At 49.5% G+C, this 21,897-nt stretch overlaps 1 protein-coding gene across 2 annotated transcripts in view; it reads right to left on the minus strand.

The window, feature by feature from the left end:
- Positions 1 to 21,221, minus strand: part of IFNGR2 (interferon gamma receptor 2) — a 40,458-nt gene extending 19,237 nt beyond the window's left edge. Inside the window, exons 1-2 of one of the 2 annotated variants that reach the window (XM_072138669.1) lie at positions 21,063 to 21,221; positions 14,966 to 15,086 (exon numbers count right to left, since the gene is read on the minus strand). In XM_072138669.1, coding sequence (XP_071994770.1) covers positions 14,966 to 15,086; positions 21,063 to 21,132 — 191 coding nt within the window. In that variant the 5' untranslated portion in view covers positions 21,133 to 21,221. Of the gene's footprint in view, positions 1 to 44; positions 167 to 14,965; positions 15,087 to 21,062 lie in introns of those variants that run through there. The other variant, XM_072138671.1, reaches the window with a different exon arrangement.
- Between the last annotated feature and the right edge of the window lie 676 nt (positions 21,222 to 21,897).

Consider the following 21,897-nt stretch of genomic DNA (forward strand, 5'->3'; position numbering starts at 1 on the left):
TCCCACCACTCTGACTTACTGCTACAAAGGCCCAGCAATGGTACCTGGCTCTGAAGAAAGTCCTCAAAGGATTGTCTGATCTCCGCTTCCTCCAGGAGAGACGAATTGAGCTTCCAGTAGCCTCTTCCCATCCGGGGGGTCTCTGTAACATTCAGAGAAAACAAAATTAAACAGTGGTCGGAGAACTCCACCTCAACAACGGACACTGCTGAAGAAATGGCTTCCTCCTTTAAATAAAACCTGTCTATTCTAGACCTGCAGCTACCCCTATAATAGGTGAACCCCGCGTGGCCTGGGGTGTGCCGGATGTGGACATCCACCAGGCGAGCCTCACTAGCTATGCTATTAAGAGCGACGCTATCATAAGTCAGCTTGTCTCTGGAACCTCCCCTATCCTGGGACCTCGTGACAGAATTGAAGTCCCCTCCAAAGACCACCTGCCGACTTGTAAAAAGGTAGGGCTTGATCCTCATAAAGAGACACTTCCTGTCCCACTTGGACTGGGGACCATAGATATTAATTAGGCGAAGTTCTTGTCCCTTCATGAGGACATCCAGGATCAGGCACCTCCCCATTTCTAACTCAATAACTCGTCTGCATTCTACCGGTGCGGTAAAAAGGACCGCCACTCCGCTATACGGCTCGGCCGCAAGAGACCAGTAGGAAGGCCCGTGTCTCCATTCCCTCTTAGCTTTAAACACGGCCGCCAAATCTGGCAGCCTGGTCTCCTGCAAAAATAAAATGTCGGCTTCAACACGGCCAAGAAAATCAAAGGCCGCAAATCTAGCCGCATCAGACTTAATGCTGGCGACATTAATGGACGCCAGCGTCAATGGAGTGGGTGCCGCCATCATGAGTGATTGAGTTAGACGGCTTTCTTTTTACCCATCTTACCACCACCCTCGGGAAATGAACACCCCCTTTTTAGACATATTGTGGTGTCCATCTCCCGCACCTCTGATGCTTCAGGGGCAGATCCAGGACCTGCCCCCTCATCCTCGTCTCCAGACTCTGGGCCAGTCTCCCCTCCTGAGGACCCTGACTCCCCAGGGAGAGACTCGGCACCCCCTGCAGGCTCCGCCACCTCTGGCCCTTCACCCTCAGCCCCTCCATCGGCAGGAGAGGCTCCATCCAGGGCCAGGAATCGATTTGAAAGTTCGACCAGCGGGGGGTCGGTTGCACCTTCCTTGGGTACCTTAGTCAGGGAGGGAGAAGATCTTACACCTCCCTTCTTTTTACCCTTTTTCTTCTTTTTGGCGCCACGCTTACGCTTTTCCTCTAGCCACGCCCTATTATCCTCGTCCATACTCTCATAATGGGAGGAGTCTGAGGACGTGGCACCTTCCTCTCTCTCGATCCTCCTGACCTCCTCATCCAGTACATCATCCCCTGGGGCCTCAGCGACAGGTGTGGTCTCCAGGACAGCGCCAGAGGTTGTCCCAGCAGCCCGAGACTCCCCCCGCTCTCTCTCCTGTTGACGCTTCTCTAGACGCCTTAGCTGGGCAGGCGTCTTTTTCCTGTCTTTCTTCCCTGGCCCCTCCACTCCTCCGCCTCTGCTAGTCCCCTCCCCAGCAGATTCAGCCTCATGGCTTTCATCCGCTGAGGCTGAGCCCGCATTAGCGAAGGAAAGAGGACAACGACTGTACGGGTGACCGAGATCACCACACAGGTTACACCTAATCTGCCCTGTACAGGATGCAGCGAGATGGCCGACACCCCCACACAACGCACACTTCTGCACGGTGCAGTTTGCGCTGAAATGTGTGGGGTCACCGCACCTGTGACACAGCTTAGGCTGCCCCCGGTAGAAGATCAGGATCCGATCCCTCCCCAGGAAGGCTGATGAAGGGATGTGGGCGACTGAGTTACCTGAACGCCTCAACTTTACCATGAAGGTCCAGGCCCCTGACCAGATACCAAACTCGTCTCGATTTTTCTCGGGTACTCCCAGTACCTCTCCATAACGATTCATCCAGGTCATGATGTCAAAGCAAGATAGTGATTCGTTACGGGTAAGAACAGTCACTTTCTTGAGTTCGCTCTGGCGGGACACTGCTTGCACAGCAAAGTCCCGCCACTCGGGCTCGTTGTATCTCAGCTCATAGTTGGACCAGAAGAGCTCAAGCCCCTCCGGCCGAACAAAGCTGACATCAAACTCAGATGTACCATAGGGATGGATCAAGGCAAAGATGTCAGCCGCCTTGAAGTCCATCTTCAGCAGCAGCTCAACTACCCGTGCCCGAGGGGGACACACATCACTGCCACGCCACCGAAGACGCACCACATTCCTACGGTTAGCACCCGGCCCGGTTGTCGGGAGTGACCATGGTGTCTCCCTGCCTCTTTGCTCTCGGAAGGCAGACAGGCCGTGCCTCTCTATCCAAAACGACAAATCAACCTCCTGCCCCGCTACATTGATCGTCCTTTCTCCCTTCTGTAAGGCCTGCAGGAGGCGCCGTTGCAAAAAGCCGTCCCCAGAGCCCAGAGACGAGGATGATGGACCCCTACTTCCCCCAGCAGCGACACTGGCATAGCTCTTAACGGGGGCCGCCACTGGGGGAGCAACCGGACCAACCCCTGCACCCACCACATTAACACTACCCACCTGCATGTTACACTCAGCCGCGCCACTCACACCCCCAGTCACTCCATCACCCACCCCCAAAGCTGGAAAAGATTCTCCACCACTCACACCCCCAGTCACTCCATCACTCACCCCCATAACTGGTAACGGTTCTCCACCACTCACACCATTCACATTATCCACCACAACATTACTGACTCCACTCACACTGGCTGGACCAGCAACAACATCAGGGGACATGACCACCTCCGCATCTTCAGGCACAAGGGACGGGGATCCCCCCGCAGAGCATCGCCCAGAGGGGACCACAACTCTTGTCACACCTGTGCCCTCCGCATCATCGGTAGCAGATGTTATTTTACTTCTCCTAGGGCTTGGTAACATTCGCCGCTGTTCTTTAGCCGGTGTGAGGCGCCGCTGATCTCCAATTTCCGTAGAATTCACATTATCCCCAACACCAACACAGAATAACACTTTTTGTCTGGGAGGTTCGGAGCCCTCAGCCTCAGCGACCCCTCCACACTGCCGCCGCCCCATAACCAAGTGATCAGCGGCAACAGCATGAAGAGGCGCCGAGGCACCGGAAGCTGCCACCAGTGCCGGGCTATCCCCCCCTCCCAGTGGGGGACGCACCACAGCACTGGATTTTGATGTTATCGCCACTGCCGAGCCGCCCTGACTGTCCGGCCTTGCAGCCGATGCCTCCCCTGCTCCCCCACTGTTACCACAAACAGAGACGGAGCCCATCGCCACATCAGATGTCACACCTGTAATCTCCCTGCACCTTTGCACCGGGTCCACTGCAGAACTCGGGGGGGTTTGGGTAGCAGGGCTTGCACAGTGAGCTGACCCTGCGCTTTGCCCGGGGGGGTGTACAGGGAGGGGGGTAAAGATGAAACGTACCTCTTCTTGCTGCTTTGGCCTGGTCTTCTTACTCTTCCTCCGGCTGCTCCCCCCAGCGGCTTCCTCTGGGAGTTCATCACCAAAAGAAAAGTTCTCCATGCGCACTGGGGACTCGAGCAGCCGGATCTCCGCCATGAGCGCCCCTCCCTGGCTGCCGGTGTCACTGTCCTCCCCCGAGCGAGGTGTTACTGCTGGCTGTCCTGCAGGGGGCGCACTGCACGAGGCCTGCTGATCTTCCTGCAGGCCGCCAGGTGGGAACTGCTGCTCGTTATCATCATCATCATCCTCCTCCTCCACCTGGCTTGCAGGCTGCAACCCCTTCAGCCTTTGCTCTCTGGTATCAGCCATTTCTGAAAATCTCTCATCATTTAAAAGTTTTTCTTTAAATGGACCGCTGTTATTACAAATAAAGTTCTTTCTCTTCATCAGCTTATCAATGTCAGCTTTAAGTTTGTTAATTTCACAATAAATTTCTGTTTTCCGTTTTTTTTGCGCTGTGTTCGCCCTGGCGCGGGCACATCGCAGCTCCTCCCGGAGCCTCCTGATGGTCTTTGTCGCCTCTTCGTACTCACAGAGGTGGCTCTGGACCCGGGAGGCATAGGTGGACAAAGACTCCCGGGGCCCCTGCACCGCCCAGCCTCCCCCCGCATGGTCAGCCTTACCTCTGTGAGCACTCCGCTTCATGGCTCCAGCCCCGGAAGGACCGCTCTCACCCGCACCCACATCCAGGTTCTTAGGGTGTTGCTTCACATTAGACTCAGGGGGGGTGGGAGTCACACTGCTGCGACTCCTGGTGGACCGTCTCACCCCTGAGTCCTCCATCGCGCTGGCCGGTTGCTGTCCTCTCCTGCCTCCCGCCGGCCTAGACCGGGAAGCAGGAGCCTGGGAGTCGGCTCCCTCGCTCATCCCCAGGAACCCAACTCCCTCCCTGGGAGAGGAGAGAGCAGGCCCTGGGTAGGTAGATGGATCCTCCAGGAGCTCAGGAGCACAAGCACAGAGCAGCTTCACACACAGACACACCCTCCTCTAACGAGGTAACCGCCTCCAGAGCTGCTCTCACTATCTGCTGCTGGTGCAGTCACTGTGTACATACATGACATTACTTATCCTGTACTGATCCTGAGTTACATCCTGTATTATACTCCAGAGCTGCACTCACTATTCTGCTGCTGGTGCAGTCACTGTGTACATACATGACATTACTTATCCTGTACTGATCCTGAGTTACATCCTGTATTATACTCCAGAGCTGCACTCACTATTCTGCTGCTGGTGCAGTCACTGTGCACATACATGACATTACTTATCCTGTACTGATCCTGAGTTACATCCTGTATTATACTCCAGAGCTGCACTCACTATTCTGCTGGTGCAGTCACTGTGTACATACATGACATTACTTATCCTGTACTGATCCTGAGTTACATCCTGTATTATACTCCAGAGCTGCACTCACTATTCTGCTGCTGGTGCAGTCACTGTGCACATACATGACATTACTTATCCTGTACTGATCCTGAGTTACATCCTGTATTATACTCCAGAGCTGCACTCACTATTCTGCTAGTGCAGTCACTGTGTACATACATGACATTACTTATCCTGTACTGATCCTGAGTTACATCCTGTATTATACTCCAGAGCTGCACTCACTATTCTGCTGCTGGTGCAGTCACTGTGCACATACATGACATTACTTATCCTGTACTGATCCTGAGTTACATCCTGTATTATACTCCAGAGCTGCACTCACTATTCTGCTGCTGGTGCAGTCACTGTGTACATACATGACATTACTTATCCTGTACTGATCCTGAGTTACATCCTGTATTATACTCCAGAGCTGCACTCACTATTCTGCTGCTGGTGCAGTCACTGTGTACATACATGACATTACTTATCCTGTACTGATCCTGAGTTACATCCTGTATTATACTCCAGAGCTGCACTCACTATTCTGCTGCTGGTGCAGTCACTGTGCACATACATGACATTACTTATCCTGTACTGATCCTGAGTTACATCCTGTATTATACTCCAGAGCTGCACTCACTATTCTGCTGGTGCAGTCACTGTGTACATACATGACATTACTTATCCTGTACTGATCCTGAGTTACATCCTGTATTATACTCCAGAGCTGCACTCACTATTCTGCTGCTGGTGCAGTCACTGTGCACATACATGACATTACTTATCCTGTACTGATCCTGAGTTACATCCTGTATTATACTCCAGAGCTGCACTCACTATTCTGCTGGTGCAGTCACTGTGTACATACATGACATTACTTATCCTGTACTGATCCTGAGTTACATCCTGTATTATACTCCAGAGCTGCACTCACTATTCTGCTGCTGGTGCAGTCACTGTGTACATACATGACATTACTTATCCTGTACTGATCCTGAGTTACATCCTGTATTATACTCCAGAGCTGCACTCACTATTCTGCTGCTGGTGCAGTCACTGTGTACATACATGACATTACTTATCCTGTACTGATCCTGAGTTACATCCTGTATTATACTCCAGAGCTGCACTCACTATTCTGCTGCTGGTGCAGTCACTGTGCACATACATGACATTACTTATCCTGTACTGATCCTGAGTTACATCCTGTATTATACTCCAGAGCTGCACTCACTATTCTGCTGGTGCAGTCACTGTGTACATACATGACATTACTTATCCTGTACTGATCCTGAGTTACATCCTGTAAATCTTTTATTTTATATATAAAAATGAAAAACATTACAACAATAAACATAAATCAAGCCATAACTTCTGGCAAAACAAAACAATAATAATAATAACAAAACAATAATACAAACTAAAAGAGTCTTACGAAAATCTCCTGGCCCAGCCACACACACACCACACAATCAGCATTATAAAACAAAACCTTCACCCAATCCCACCACCTAATTTTTTTTTTTTTTTTTTTTCCCTATAATTTTTTATAATAATTTTTTTTTTTTTTTTTTTTTTTTTTTTTTCCATAAATAACTAAAGAATACACAGCAAAAAAAAGACAAACAGGAAATAATAACATTAAATATAAACTAACTAAATCCCACGCCCATCACCCTCCCACCCAGACACTGGTCTAACGTCCAAAGTCCGCGCTATATAGTCCAGACCAGTGCCCAGGATCATATTGTCCAAATCCCGTCCACCCCCCTCCCAACCTAACACCCTAACACCAACACCCCAAAACCAACCAAGCTATATACACATTAACTATAACTACATAAATACACACTGTACACAAAATACAAACACATTAAACATATCAACATATAACAAACCAACCACATAAAGCCCAGGTTCGGCACCTGCAAGCCCTACATCACTATAACCTCAGATACAAAACAAAAATCTACAGTGTCAGCTTCAGCCCAACACCAGGAGCGGAGATGACAGACTAAGGGACACTAAAGGAGAACCCCCTCCAAAGGAGAGAGGCCCTCCCCGTGCCCAGCCTCTCATACTCCAGAGAGCGCACCTTCACCAGGTCACCCAGAATGTTCCTAACCACCTCATCCACCGGGAGGATTTTACGCTGCGTCGATACTAAACACCGTGCGTTCCACGTGTGGTACCTGACCACTAGACTAACTAGGAATAACGTGCATCGGTCCCGGCCACCCAGGCCTCTGAATGCTCCATAGGCCCACTCCGCATAGGAGAGACCGGCCAACCCGGGCCAATGGATGGAAGCGCCCACCCGGTTGTACACCTCTGTGTTAAAGGGGCACTGAAGCAGGAAGTGGTCCATGCTCTCCAGCAGGCCACCGCACTCCTCCCGGGGACAACCCCTTTCCTCAGAGCTCCTACACTTCAGATTGTCCCTCACACACAGCTTTCCATGGAAGCAGCGCCAAGTCAAGTCCCAAAACTTCAAGGGGATCCTGATGGAATTCAAAAGACCTAAACCCACCCCAAGATCCCGACTTGGGCAATCCCTGAGGGCCAGAGGCTTCTGGAAATGGGTCAACAGAACCCTCTTGTCAAGGACTTTCCTTGACAAGGTCCTGATCTCCCACATTCCCAGACCCCACCGGCGAATCACCTTCAGAACCGGGGTAGCGTAAGCCGGAAGATGCCCATGTGGTGTACGGAGATCCTTCACTCGCCCTCCTGTCTCCCATTCCTGGAAGAAAGGCCGAAACCATCCCCTGCAGGAGTATACCCACGGAGGAGCCCTCTCTTTCCAGAGGTTTGCTACATTGATCTTAAGAAAGGTATTCACTAGGAACACCACAGGGTTGACCATACACAACCCTCCTTGTCTCCTCGTGCGGTAAGTAACCTCCCTCTTGATTAGGTTCAGCCTATTCCCCCATAACAGCTGGAAGAACAGACTGTAGACCCGAGTCCAGAGGGGTTCTGGCAACATGCACACACTGCCCAGATATATCAGCAATGGGAGCAGGTAAGTTTTAATCAAGTTCACCCTTTCCCTGAGGGTCAAAGACCAACCCTTCCACTGGTCCACCTTCTGGGCGGCGATCTTAAGCCTGCCATCCCAGTTTTGCATGGGGTAATCCCCCTGGCCAAATTCGATGCCGAGAACTTTGGCAGAGTCTTGGGGCCCTGGAAGAGTGTCCGGGAGATCAAAGCCTGGATCCCCCTCTCCCAGCCAGAGACTCTCACACTTATCCCGGTTGATCTTGGACCCAGAAGCCTCTGAGTAGCGGTCAACCTCTGACATCACCCATTGCGCCTCCCCTCTCGAGGACACAAAAACGGTGACATCATCAGCGTACGCTACCACCCTTAGAGTGGCTTCCGGTGCCGCCTGGTCCATCCCGACTCCCACCAACGGCCCACGATCAACCCTCCTAAGGAATGGGTCAATCGCGAACACGTATAAAAGTGGGCTCAGAGGACAACCCTGGCGAACACCAGACCCGACCTCAAAAGAGCGGCCAATCCAACCGTTCACAAGCGGGAAACTCTCTGCCCCTGCATACAAAACTTTTAGCCAATTGACAAACTCCCCCGGCAGGCCATACCTCAGAAGGACAGACCAGAGGTACTCGTGGTCAACCCGATCAAACGCTTTTGCCTGATCCAAGGACAGCAAGTACCCCTTCCAGTTACCAGCCCTGCCCTGCTCCACTGCCTCCCGGACACAAAGCACAGCACTAAATGTACTGCGGCCTGGAACAGAGCAGTGCTGGGTCCCCGAAAGGAGCCGGGGCGCAAACTGCACCAGCCGATTAAACAGCACCTTTGCCAAAACCTTTCTGTCCGTATTGAGAAGCGCTATGGGACGCCAGTTCTCAATACGAGATCGGTCCTTACCCTTTGACAGAATGATCAGGGCTGACCTCCTCATTGACTTCGGCAGAGCGCCCGAGGAAAGACACTCATTGAATACCTCAGTCAAGAGGGGAACCAAGGCGTCCTTAAAGGTCTTATAGAACTCAGATGTTAAGCCATCCGGACCTGGCGATTTCTTGAGGGCGAGCCCTTCAATCGCCCGGCTGACTTCCTCTTCCCTGATCATCTCTGTCAAAACATCAAGAGAGGGGTCTACTCCTGGCTCAGGGACAGTTTCAGCCAGGAAAGCCGACATCACATCCCGATCTAGATCCTTCCTGCCCAAGAGGTGCGAGTAGAAGGATCTGACGACCTCCAGAATCCCTGATCTGGACCTTTTCAGGGATCCCGTACTGTCAACCAGTCCTGTGACAACTTTACCATTCACTGACATCTTGCAGTTTCTGTAAGGGTCGGGCGAGCGGTATTTCCCGTAATCCCTCTCAAAAACCAAAGATGCGTGTCTATCGTACTGACACCTCTTCAGCAAGGATTTCACTCTGGAGATGTCCTCACGACTACCTCCAGTCGAGACGAGATGCTCGAGTTTCCTCCTCAGGCCCTGATACAGGCGGTACCTGTCCAGACTCCTGAGGCTCGAGAGCTGGCGGAAGAATCTCGCCACCCTTTTCTTGAGCATCTCCCACCACTCTGCCTTACTGCTACAAAGGCCCAGCAATGGTACCTGGCTCTGAAGAAAGTCCTCAAAGGATTGTCTTATCTCCGCTTCTTCCAGGAGAGACGAATTGAGCTTCCAGTAGCCTCTTCCCATCCGGGGGGTCTCTGTAACATTCAGAGAAAACAAAATTAGACAGTGGTCGGAGAACTCCACCTCAACAACAGACACTGCTGAAGAAATGGCTTCCTCCTTTAAATAAAACCTGTCTATTCTAGACCTGCAGCTACCCCTATAATAGGTGAACCCCGCGTGGCCTGGGGTGTGCCGGATGTGGACATCCACCAGGCGAGCCTCACTAGCTATGCTATTAAGAGCGACGCTATCATAAGTCAGCTTGTCTCTGGAACCTCCCCTATCCTGGGACCTCGTGACAGCATTGAAGTCCCCTCCAAAGACCACCTGCCGACTTGTAAAAAGGTAGGGCTTGATCCTCATAAAGAGACACTTCCTGTCCCACTTGGACTGGGGACCATAGATGTTAATTAGGCGCAGTTCTTGTCCCTTCATGAGGACATCCAGGATCAGGCACCTCCCCATTTCTAACTCAATAACTCGTCGGCATTCTACCGGCGCGGTAAAAAGGACCGCCACTCCGCTATACGGCTCGGCCGCAAGAGACCAATAGGAAGGCCCGTGTCTCCATTCCCTCTTAGCTTTAAACACGGCCGCCAAATCTGGCAGCCTGGTCTCCTGCAAAAATAAAATGTCGGCTTCAACGCGGCCGAGAAAATCAAAGGCCGCAAATCTAGTCGCATCAGACTTAATGCTGGCGACATTAATGGACGCCAGCGTCAACGGAGTGGGTGCCGCCATCATGAGTGATTGAGTTAGACGGCTTTTTTCTTACTGCCTCCCTTCCCTCTACTGTCCTCTGAGGATGATCCCTTTTCCCTTTTACCTTCAGAATTGGGGCAGCTTCTCTTTAATGAGATTGTGGTGTCCATATTATTACTGGCCCCCAAGGACCCACCCGGACCACCCTCTCCTTCGTCCTTGTCTCCTGACTCTGAGTCAGTCTCCCACTCTGAGGACCCAGCTTCCCCAGAGGATAGAGACTCGGCGCCCCCTGCAGGCTGCTCCGCCGCCACCTCCAGAACCCCACCCTCAGCCTCTCTTCCCGAGGAGGCGATCTCATCGAGGGTGAGGAACCGGTTGGAAAGCTCAACCAGAGGGGAGGAAGTTTTCCCTTCCTTAGGTACCTTAGATAGGCCGCGTTTTTTCTTTTTCTGCTTGCGCTTATTTTCTAGCCAAATCCTGTTATCCTCATCCATACTTTCATAATGGGAGGACGTGGAGGACATGGCACCTTTCTCGCGCTCCATCCTCCTGACCTCCTCATCCAACTCATCATCCCTCAGGGCCTCAGTAGCATGACCAGCCTCTGAGGAAGGACCAAGGGTCACCCCAGCAACCTGAGGTTTCCCCAGGTCTCTCCCTTTTTGTCTGGCCTCAAGCCGCCTCAACTGAGAAGGTGACTTATTCTTGCTTTTCTTCACAGGCCCCTTAGCTCCTCCACCTCTGCTGGTACCTTCCCCAGCAGAAGCAACCTCATGGCTCTCCTCCACTGGGGTCACAACCGCATTGGCAAAGGAGCGAGGACAACGGCTGAAAGGGTGACCGAGCTCACCACACAGGTTACACCTAATGTCCTTACAGGATGCAGCGAGATGACCTAGCCCACCACACAAAGCGCACTTCTGCACTTGGCAGCTGGCGCTAAAGTGTGTGGGGTCACCGCACCTGTGACAGACCTTCGGCTGCCCCTGGTAGAAAATCAGGATTCTGTCTCGCCCAAGAAAGGCTGAAGAGGGAATGTGGGCGACTGTGCCGCCTGAACACTTCAACTTCATCATGAAGGTCCAGGCTCCAGACCAAATGCCAAATTCATCGCGGTTTTTCTGAGGTACCTGTACAACCTCACCATAACGACTTAGCCAAGTCATGATGTCCATGCAAGAAAGTGACTCGTTACGGGTCAAAACGGTCACTTTCTTGACTGTGTTTTGGCGAGACACTGCTTGCACAGCAAAGTCTCGCCAGGCGGGCTCGTTCTTTGCCAGCTCATAATTCGACCAGAAGAGCTCTAAGCCCTCCGGCCGAACAAAGCTGACATCGAACTCCGGAGTACCATAAGGATGTATCAGGGCAAAGATGTCACTAGCCCTGAAGTTCATCTTCAGGAGGAGCTCCACCACCCTTGACCTGGGTGGGCATGCGTCACTGCCCCTCCAGCGAAGACGAACCACATTCCTACGGGCAGCTCCGGGCCCAGTTGTGGGTAAAGACCATACAGTCTCTCCCCCCCTTTTCTCTTGGAAGGCTGCCAGGCCATGCCTGTCTGTCCAGAAGGACAGATCAACCTCTCTCCCCTCTACAGCGATTGACTTTTCCCCTCTCCTGAGAGCCTCCAGAAGACGCCTTTGCAAAACGCTGTTCCCAGAGCCAGGAGACAAGGAGTTAACCCCACTTGCCCCAGCGGTGACACTCGCATAGCTCCTTATGGGAGCGGCCACCACTGGGGGTGCAGATGGTCCAGCACTCACACCAGGATCCCCCCCAGCGCCATTCACCACCCCAACATTCACCACACTATGTACAATACTGCCTCGCTTCCTTGCATCACTCACACCAGCTGGGCCAGGAGGACCTGGGGTTGCCTCGGCGTCACTGGGCACTGGGGGTAGAGCCACCTCCATAGCTGATACAGCCTGAGAAGAGGCAGCTCCAACCCCGATCTTATTTGTGCCCTCTGCCTCATTGGCATTAACCCCTTGTTGTCCAGCAGTTTTTATGATGTTTGAGCATCGCTGCTCGATTGGTGGTAGAGGCCTCTTGTCCTTACAGACTGCAGACAGTTTTTTTGCCCCTTTTATGTCTTCAGAGTTTGATGCACCAATACAGAATAATACTTTTCCTGCGCTTTTCTCTGCAGGCTGCACGGGATGTTTGGGAGGCGCCGCACTACAAGCCCCAGCAGCCCCATCACGCTGCCGCTGCTCACCAGAGCAAGCAACAGCGCTAAGGGCCACAGGAGCCACCGCCACTGCCCCTGGCACTGGGCCACCCCCCCCTCCCACTAGGGGGCAGCGCACAGTACCAGGACCTGCTGGATCGCCCTCACTGTCCGGCCTTTCGGCCGATGCCTTCCCTGCACCATCCTTGCTACTACAAACAAGGCTGGTGCTCTGCGCCATGATGGAACGTGGCTTTGCACTCTCCCCGCACCCTGGCACCGAGTCCACTGCAGGATTCGTGCTGGGCTGGGCAACGGGGCCTACACGACAGGCTGGCACTGCTGCCCGCCCGGAGGGAACAGGGAGGGGACGAAACACCAGATTCACCTCCTCAGACGCCTTGGTCTTCTTGGCTCTCTTCTTTCTCTTTGGGTCGTCATCTGGCATATCATCGCCGAAAGAAAAGTTCTGGAGGTGAACTGGGGACTCAAGCTGACGGATCTGAGCCATTAGCGCCCCCCCCTGGCCGCTGTCATCACTTTCCTCCTCCAGGTTGGCAGAGCCGCAGCCTGATGGTAATGGCGCTTGCTCCGCAGGCAGCCTGTCGTGCGAGGCCTGCTGGTGTTGGTGCAGGCCACCAGACGGACACGGCAGGTCTTCCTCATCCTCCTCATCATCGCCATCATCCGCCTGGACCTGAAGCCCCTTCAGCTTTCTCAACTGCTCCTGGCGCATCTCCTCAAACCGGGCGTCATTCTCCAATTTTTCACGAAACGGACCGCTGTGCTCGCGGATTAGATGTCGCTTCTCCTCCAGAGCGGTGACCTCGGCTTTAAGTCTGTCTATGGTGTTAAGAAGATCAGACTTTTTCTTTCTCTGCGTAGCCACCCCCGCTAGGGCCAAGGTCTCCCGTACCTCCTCCTGGAGCCTCCACAGCGCCTTGCCAGCTTCCTCGTACTCACGGAGGTGCTCAGCAATCCGGGAGCCATAGATGGTAGCAGACTCCCGGGCCTTAAGATCACCCCATGCTTTTTGCACACCCCCGTGAGCACCCAGCTTTTCAGCTGAACCACCCAGCTTTCCCGCACAGACACCCAGCTTTCCAGGAGGAGCACTTAGGCTGATGTCACTTGCCTTGATCTTCTGTGTTCCGGAGACCTTGCGGCTTCCCTGGGTCTTGGGGGTGGCAGCCGAGGTCACATCGCTGCGTCCTTGGCTCCGGGCAGATCTTCTCACGCCATCAGTTTTGGCCGGTAACTGGCTTCTCCTGCCCCCCGCCGGCCTGGTCCGGGAGACAGGAGCCTGGGACTTTCCTGCTTGATTCATCCCAGACAACCCACTCCCTCCCTGGGGAGGAGAGAGCAGTCCTGGGTGGATAGAGATTGCTCCAGGTGGTGCAGGAGCTCAGCAGCACACAACCACACCCTTCAGTAGCTCACAGCAGAATGAGAATGCACTCACTATTCTGCTGCTGGTGCAGTCACTGTGCACATACATGACATTACTTATCCTGTACTGATCCTGAGTTACATCCTGTATTATACTCCAGAGCTGCACTCACTATTCTGCTGGTGCAGTCACTGTGTACATACATGACATTACTTATCCTGTACTGATCCTGAGTTACATCCTGTATTATACTCCAGAGCTGCACTCACTATTCTGCTGCTGGTGCAGTCACTGTGCACATACATGACATTACTTATCCTGTACTGATCCTGAGTTACATCCTGTATTATACTCCAGAGCTGCACTCACTATTCTGCTGGTGCAGTCACTGTGTACATACATGACATTACTTATCCTGTACTGATCCTGAGTTACATCCTGTATTATACTCCAGAGCTGCACTCACCATTCTGCTGCTGGTGCAGTCACTGTGCACATACATGACATTACTTATCCTGTACTGATCCTGAGTTACATCCTGTATTATACTCCAGAGCTGCACTCACTATTCTGCTGGTGCAGTCACTGTGTACATACATGACATTACTTATCCTGTACTGATCCTGAGTTACATCCTGTATTATACTCCAGAGCTGCACTCACTATTCTGCTGCTGGTGCAGTCACTGTGTACATACATGACATTACTTATCCTGTACTGATCCTGAGTTACATCCTGTATTATACTCCAGAGCTGCACTCACTATTCTGCTGCTGGTGCAGTCACTGTGTACATACATGACATTACTTATCCTGTACTGATCCTGAGTTACATCCTGTATTATACTCCAGAGCTGCACTCACTATTCTGCGAGTGGGTGTACTATGTACATAGATGTATTTTATCTTATCTATGATCTCAGATAAGTACAAACTTTATTCAATTGAGGAAGGAAGTAGAAGATGTTTCCCATCTCTCTTGAGGGCGCTAATATAGAGTCTACAGAAGGGGAAGTGTTTATATAGAGAGGTCATAGACGTCTCTCCTGGTATCCTAGGTTTTATCATCCCCCATAGAGCTGCATAAAGCGATATAGCTATATATGACACATCATGTATTACTTACAGCTGTAATTGCACATTGTACATTACGGGTCTCATCTCTTTTGGCACATACACAGGATCCCATTTCAGTATATGCCTCATGTTGTAGGAATCGATGTGAACGTTGGTCGGCACAGGAAGGTCTATAAACGTGAGAGACAAACATAAGTATAGCCGTATCATAAGTATAACATAACATAACATAAGTATAACATAACATAACATAAGTATAACATAACATAACATAAGTATAACATAACATAACATAAGTATAACATAACATAAGTATAGCCATATCATAAGTATAACATAACATAACATAAGTATAACATAACATAACATAAGTATAACATAACATAAGTATAGCCATATCATAAGTATAACATAACATAAGTATAACAGAACATATCATAAGTATAACATAACATAAGTATAGCCATATCATAAGTATAACATAACATAACATAAGTATAGCCGTATCACCAAAAACAAGCAGAATGGAGACGTCCCATGGCCCAAGAGGCCGCTCATTGGCCAAAGTGGGTCCCATAAACATCTGTAACTCTGGGCAGGGCATAGATTCTTGAAGACTGGAGACCGCCGCTCAGGAAAACCTCTTTAAACCCTTCACCCAGAAACCCAAATTTGACTACACAATAAGCATGGACAGTCACCATACCCTGTCCTGACCCAAGTGCCCCTGCGTCTCACACATATGGTCTGCAAGTCACGGAGGTTCAAGTCCCAAGGTCAACATCTGCAAAGAGTTTGTATGTTCTCTCCGTGTTTGTTTGGGTTTCCTCTGGGTCCTCCGGTTTCCTCCCACACTCAAAAACATACTGGTAGGTTGTTTAGATTGTGAGCCCCATTGGGGACAGGAACTGATCCGACAAGTTCTGTGCAGCGCTGCCTAATCTGTGTGCGCTATATAAATAAAGGAATTATTATACGCCCCTAAAGGGCGGTACTGGAGGCGTGTCTGTGACTCTGCGTTGAATAAGGAAACAGAGGAACTCAGGGAAAATGGGGGGGGGGGCCCAGGTATGTTGAGAATTCATGCCTAATGTAAAGAAAAATAAAGTTTTCTGGGTGGAGTATCCCTCTAAAATTTCATCTAGTAGCGTAATACCGTGTACATTTTGTAAAAGAAAATTCCATTTCTAATATGCCAAATGGGCTTGTTGCCGTAATCCCTCACACATATTCAAGTGTATCCCATCCCACATCTGCAAAGAGTTTGTATGTTCTCTCTGTGTTTGCGTGGGTTTCCTCCGGGTCCTCCGGTTTCCTCCCACACTCTATAACATACTGGTAGGTTGTTTAGATTGTGAGCCCCATGGGGACAGGGACCAATTAGTCATGCTTTGGGCAGCGCTGCGTAATCTGTGTGCGATATATAAATAAAGAATTATTATTATTATTATCAAATATAAAGTATAAAGAAAATCCCCTCCCGCAGAAGACGGCAGGAACACAAACAAGGTATTCATAGAACAGGACGGACTTGAAATGAGTAAATCTATGTAACTGGAAATCACCTCATCAGGAGCTCTTTGTTGATAATTGATACAGGAAACAGCCGCACCCAAAACGCTAAGTGATAAAGCAGGAAGAACCCAAAGAGCCTATTACCCACCAAAAACTGCCAACCATCCCCCTAACCTAAATGAGCAGTGCCTTTAAGAGCTATTTTGGGACTTACAAATTCATGATTTATCTTCAGGATACGTGTTTGTAGATGGCACAATTGGGGAAGAAATTGCGATACCCCAGCGAGTGCCGCCACCACTCTTACTACAATCCCACCTGACTGTCCTAGTACTGATCAGGGCCGCGTTTTTACTGCTAGTCCAGTATTCTTTTCTTTTTCCACTTACATTTTCTTTACATTTTTGATAAGGCTTATTGCTATATCGTAAGGTTGCTTGAATGTCCGGCCCAAATTCTTAGAGACATGCTGAGTTCAGTTCTGGTCTCTAAGCATTCGGGCTGGACATTCAGGCAAGCTTAAGTAAGAGTTTAATATAAAATCGCATCGCACTTGCTCGTCGGCAATGGGCCTAAAACAACACCGACATTGTGCAACACGTTGTGGTATATGGCCACACAGGGCTTAAAGGGGTTATCCGGGTTTAAGAAATAACTTAGGACCGGGCTGGGGCAGGCTATTTAAAAATAAAAAACGTGTACTTACCTCCTCCGGCGCTGCTGAGATCCGTCTGATCCGTGCCTCTGTTTGTTTACAGGGGCACAAAAGCCGTGCACAGGGAGCTTCCAGCCGGCGCGATGGCCACCTACGCCTATCTCTCTGCATTGTAGGGTGCCGGGAGATGTATCGGATGGGAGCTTCCGGCCGGCAGCTTCCTGTGCGCCCCTGTAAACATGTATATTTTTTTTAAATAGCCCGCCCCAGCCCTAAATTATTTCTTTAACTTGGATACCGAAACCCCTTTAAAGAGGTTGTCCGATTTAACTCATGGTTTTTGTAATAAGTGTGTAGCTGTGCAGGACAGAATAATAGGTAAATTTCTGGATATGTAAAGTGAAGCCTCCTGTCTTTGACCTCATCAGCCGGACATTCCTGACCATAAAATGGCCGTCGATGGAGGGTCATGTAATCTCTATCCGTCCATGTTCAATCACCATAGCAGTGTGATTGCTCATGGACAGATAGAGATCACATGACCCTCAATTTTATGGTCAAGAATGTCCGGCTGACGAGGTAAAAGACAGGAGATCTGTCACAGGATGTCTACGTCCCATAGCATTTCCAAAAACCACTGTACTATGAGCCAGAAAGGAGTAAAACCCCTACAGGTCTAGAGAACGTGGTATAAAGAAGCATCAACTCCCTTACAGAACCAGCATTCATTTGGATTAGAGGGATTGGACTTCAGGGTTATGGTACCATTGCACTAGTATCTTGTATTGATTCTCTTTGTAAATCGTACGGAGAGAGCGCATATTACCTTCCAGACAGAGGATGGTATTTCCTTATCTAACCAGTGTCCCTATCTCTCCATATACCTGCGTTTCTCAGATTTTGGATGTTCATTATGTAGCAAAATTGGATAAACATCGGAAATAAGCCCACTGGAGGTGAAGTGTTGTAGGCAAAGATGCTCAAAGGTTTGGAGCCGAGCTGCCAAGCCACCTTGGACCTCGGCTCGGGAACGGGTCAGTAATCGCCCTGCAGAGGGATGGGCCAGATCTTTTATATGGAGAACATTTAGGGCATGTCAGAGTCCTGATCCCTATTGTTGGCAGTATTTGTGAGCTGCATGCACACCGCCATGTACTCTGGGATTGCCGCTCCCATATGGCGTCACAGGGAGCGATTATACTTTGGAAAAAGGCAGTTTTACAGGTGGTACTGGTTGGGTTGAGCACCAAACTTGAACCTGGACAGGTCTGCTCATCCCTAATGGTTAATCTACCATTAATGTCCCATCCAGCGATTACATGGTCTACAGCTCAGTCCCAGTTTATGATCAATGGCACACACAGAGGAGTGGAGTCACCACAGATAATGACAAAATGTTGACGGGACAGAAAATTTTGACCTTTGTGGCAATGAGAATTGTGGCACAACCACCCCTTTTAGAGATTGGACCGACCAAGTCTAGGCTTCCTTCAGCAAGAACCCTATTGCCACTCTGGTTACATTTGTGTAAAGGTTTGTGAAGGCTCTTCCTCAGGATTCCTCCCACTTTCCCCTTCCTGTTCACTCTATGGAAAATATTTAGCCTTAATAGATGTTGTCTACTATTCTTACAACAATGACGGGAACAGAATCTCAACAGAACATCTAAAAACTTCTACAACAAACAGTAAAATATATGTACAATATGTGTTATATAACTACTAGGCCTCGAAGCCTACTACAACCATCCAAGTCAGCAATAAATAGGCAACTGCTATACATCAGGTAGTAGTGGCGAACTTACGACAGTCATGGCAACGTCATCACAGTGACTGACTACCGGGCCGTACTTGATGGATATAAAGTCGATGTGGATTATTTATCAAGACTGGTGTTGTGTCTCTCAATTTCTGTTCTGACTCCTTTCCCAAAGTCACTTTTTCTGCGTCTTTTCCATGTGCCCTGTGCTTTATGAATATTATAGGCCCTTACATGTCTGGAATTCACTTCCTACATATGGTACTAGAATCAGCTTATTAAGGAATGGTCGATGCATCCTTTAATAATAATAATAATAATAATAATGATTCCTTTATTTATATAGCGCACACAGATTACACAGCGCTGCACAGAGTTTGCCAAATCTGTCCTGTCCCCAATGGGGTTCACAATCTAATCAACCTACCAGTATGTTTTGGAGTGTGGGCAGAAACCGGAGGACCCGGAGGAAACCCACGCAAACACAGAAAGAACCTTACAGTCTGCTTTTAATCTGCGGTTTCAGCTTCCAACCAGTAGCAGATTATAATGTAGGTGGTTTGGGCAGTAGCCCATGGCCACCCAAACCACCCAGCAAATGTTATACTGAGTAGGACCTTCACCCATTAAAGGACATCTATCACCACTTTAGGGGTGTCATACTGTCCTATAACTCATGCTCGTTACCTGTAGGGGATGATTCCACTTCTTTCAGCTAGATTCCTGGTTCAGTAATCATCGAGAACACAACTTTATAAACTTATGTAAATGAGCTGGAAGCGTTTAGGGTTGCGTCACCTGAGCTCCACCGCTCATTAATGTATGTACTTCCCCAATTAATTAAAATTCACTATTCCCGTTGGCTGGATCTCTCCTGTCTCCCCTGACATCAACCAGCTTGTTTGAAATTTTGCATAGGCTCCAAGGTCCTCCAAATATCGGCATCTGCTGTTTCCGTTGCGCAGCTGCACTGCGCCGTCTGTGCAAGGGAAGAGACTTCAGGGGAGACAGGAGAGATGCGGCTGATGGGAGCAGTGTATATCAACCGGGAGGCATGCATAAATTAGTGAGCGGAGGAGCTCAGGTGATGCGACCCTAAACTCCTCCAGCTCATTTACATAAGTTTATAAAGTTGTTTTCTCGCCAATTACTGAACCAGGAATCTGAAAGAAGTGGAATCATCCCCTAAGGCAGTGATGGGGAACCTATGGCACGGGTTGAACCTTCATGCAGTTGCAGACAATTTGAGATGCTTCTCTCATTGCTCTTTTAAGGTGACACATCCTTGACTGATTGGAACTGCAGGAAGAGTGAGAAGGTGTGAACAGGGACAAATTATCTTTTGAGGTCCCTTGCTGGTCCTATGATTCGAGAGAGCCGGGAAAGATGCTACAATGATGTCTGAATTTGCCTTCCGGCTTTCAACCATATTGGTGTACTCAGGGAGCAATAGGTTAAAGTTTAAATTGTCATGTTTGTACTTGATGATAAATAAGTGGGTTTTGGTTGTAGTTTGGGCACCCGGTCTCTAAAAGGTTCACCATCGCTGCCCTAAGGTAACAAACATGGGCTATAGGACAGTCTATCCCCTGAAGTGCTGATAGATGTTCTTTAAATCCTACTCTCAATACAAGAGTCATTTCAGGACCTTAGAAGGTCCTCCAAAGGTCCTGAAACCGCAGATTGAAAGCATATAACTGGGGCTTATCCTCCATTCCCATTCGATATCCACAGAAAAATAATTCATTATATGTTAAAAATATGACATATATTATATTTAAAGATCTTCTGCAAACCCTGAATAGTACGAAACACAAACAATAAAAAGATCTCTCACTATTAAACTCTTTTTTTTTTTTCTAAATCTCCTCAAGAAACATTCGGTACATTCTATACGTTCCATAGAATTTTTATAAATACTTCCAAAAGACACTGATAAAATATGATTCCTCCCGATGTAAACAAGGCCTCCCGGAGCCGCGTCAGTGTAGAAAATAAAAAGTTACCACAAGCCGGTAAAAGTGTTTAGAAACATGTGTATCCGTAGATAAAGTCGTGTTGAGTCATTTCCCTCTCTCTAGTCGCCAGATTCTTGTTTACCTTCGCCCCCACGGTCCTTTGTAAAACCACATTACAGACAATTCTTTCCTAAATGCTATTCCTTCTATAGTTCTAGTTGTCGCCCACACGTTATTTCCAGGCTGCACTCATGACTCACCTGGTGTAGCCGTATCCTTACAGAAGGTGAAGGTCCACAGGGTGGTCAGCACCAGGAGAAGGGTCCACATTGCTTCCGTCTTCTAGATCTGATCTTTAGAAGCTGAACGTCATGTGGCCTCCAAGCTTCTTCCTGCTTCCTGTTCCGCAGACTCAGACCCTTCCCAGCTCCTGTCAGTGACAGATTATCCCTGCCTACTGCCTGCCTGCTGCCTGCCTGCAGAAATGTCATCCGCTGCAGCTGCTAGAACCCTGTCCCCTATACTTCTGTACCGTAATGTCTGCACCATGTACACAATGCCACAGATTTGCAGAAGTCCAGTAATTTCACGTATGAGATTTCCTGTTTCGGCTTTTGCAATAAGGTGCTGACTGTAAGTCTTCAGTAACGTCCAATAACCCTTTACTCGCCGTGGTGATCTTATAATGAATCATCAAGATTTATCGAAAAGAAATGGCAAAAATAGTAGAACTAATAGGAGAACTAGGCCAGGAAAGGATTAGGACAGTGTTGGACTGGCTTTCCTTAGGCACACCAGAGAAAATCAATTTGGGGGTCCACACTTCATTATCCCCCAGGAAATATACGCGAGCAGCCTGGGGTTCAGTATTGGGTTGAGCTAGGGCCCACCGGAGGATCCTCTGGTACAACAATATTGCACGTAATATTATTTGGTTAATGGGAAAGAATTAAAGGTTGCAAAGCCACTTTCTTCCAAAAAACAGCACCACGCCTTTCCACAGTTTATATGTGGTACTGCATTTCATGGCCCTGTACACCATGCAGTACAAGCTTATCTGTAGTCAGATTGCTAATGTGGACAAGGATGAATTTG

This window comes from Engystomops pustulosus, chromosome 2 (genome assembly GCF_040894005.1).
Source record: "Engystomops pustulosus chromosome 2, aEngPut4.maternal, whole genome shotgun sequence".
Classification (NCBI taxonomy): domain Eukaryota; kingdom Metazoa; phylum Chordata; class Amphibia; order Anura; family Leptodactylidae; genus Engystomops; species Engystomops pustulosus.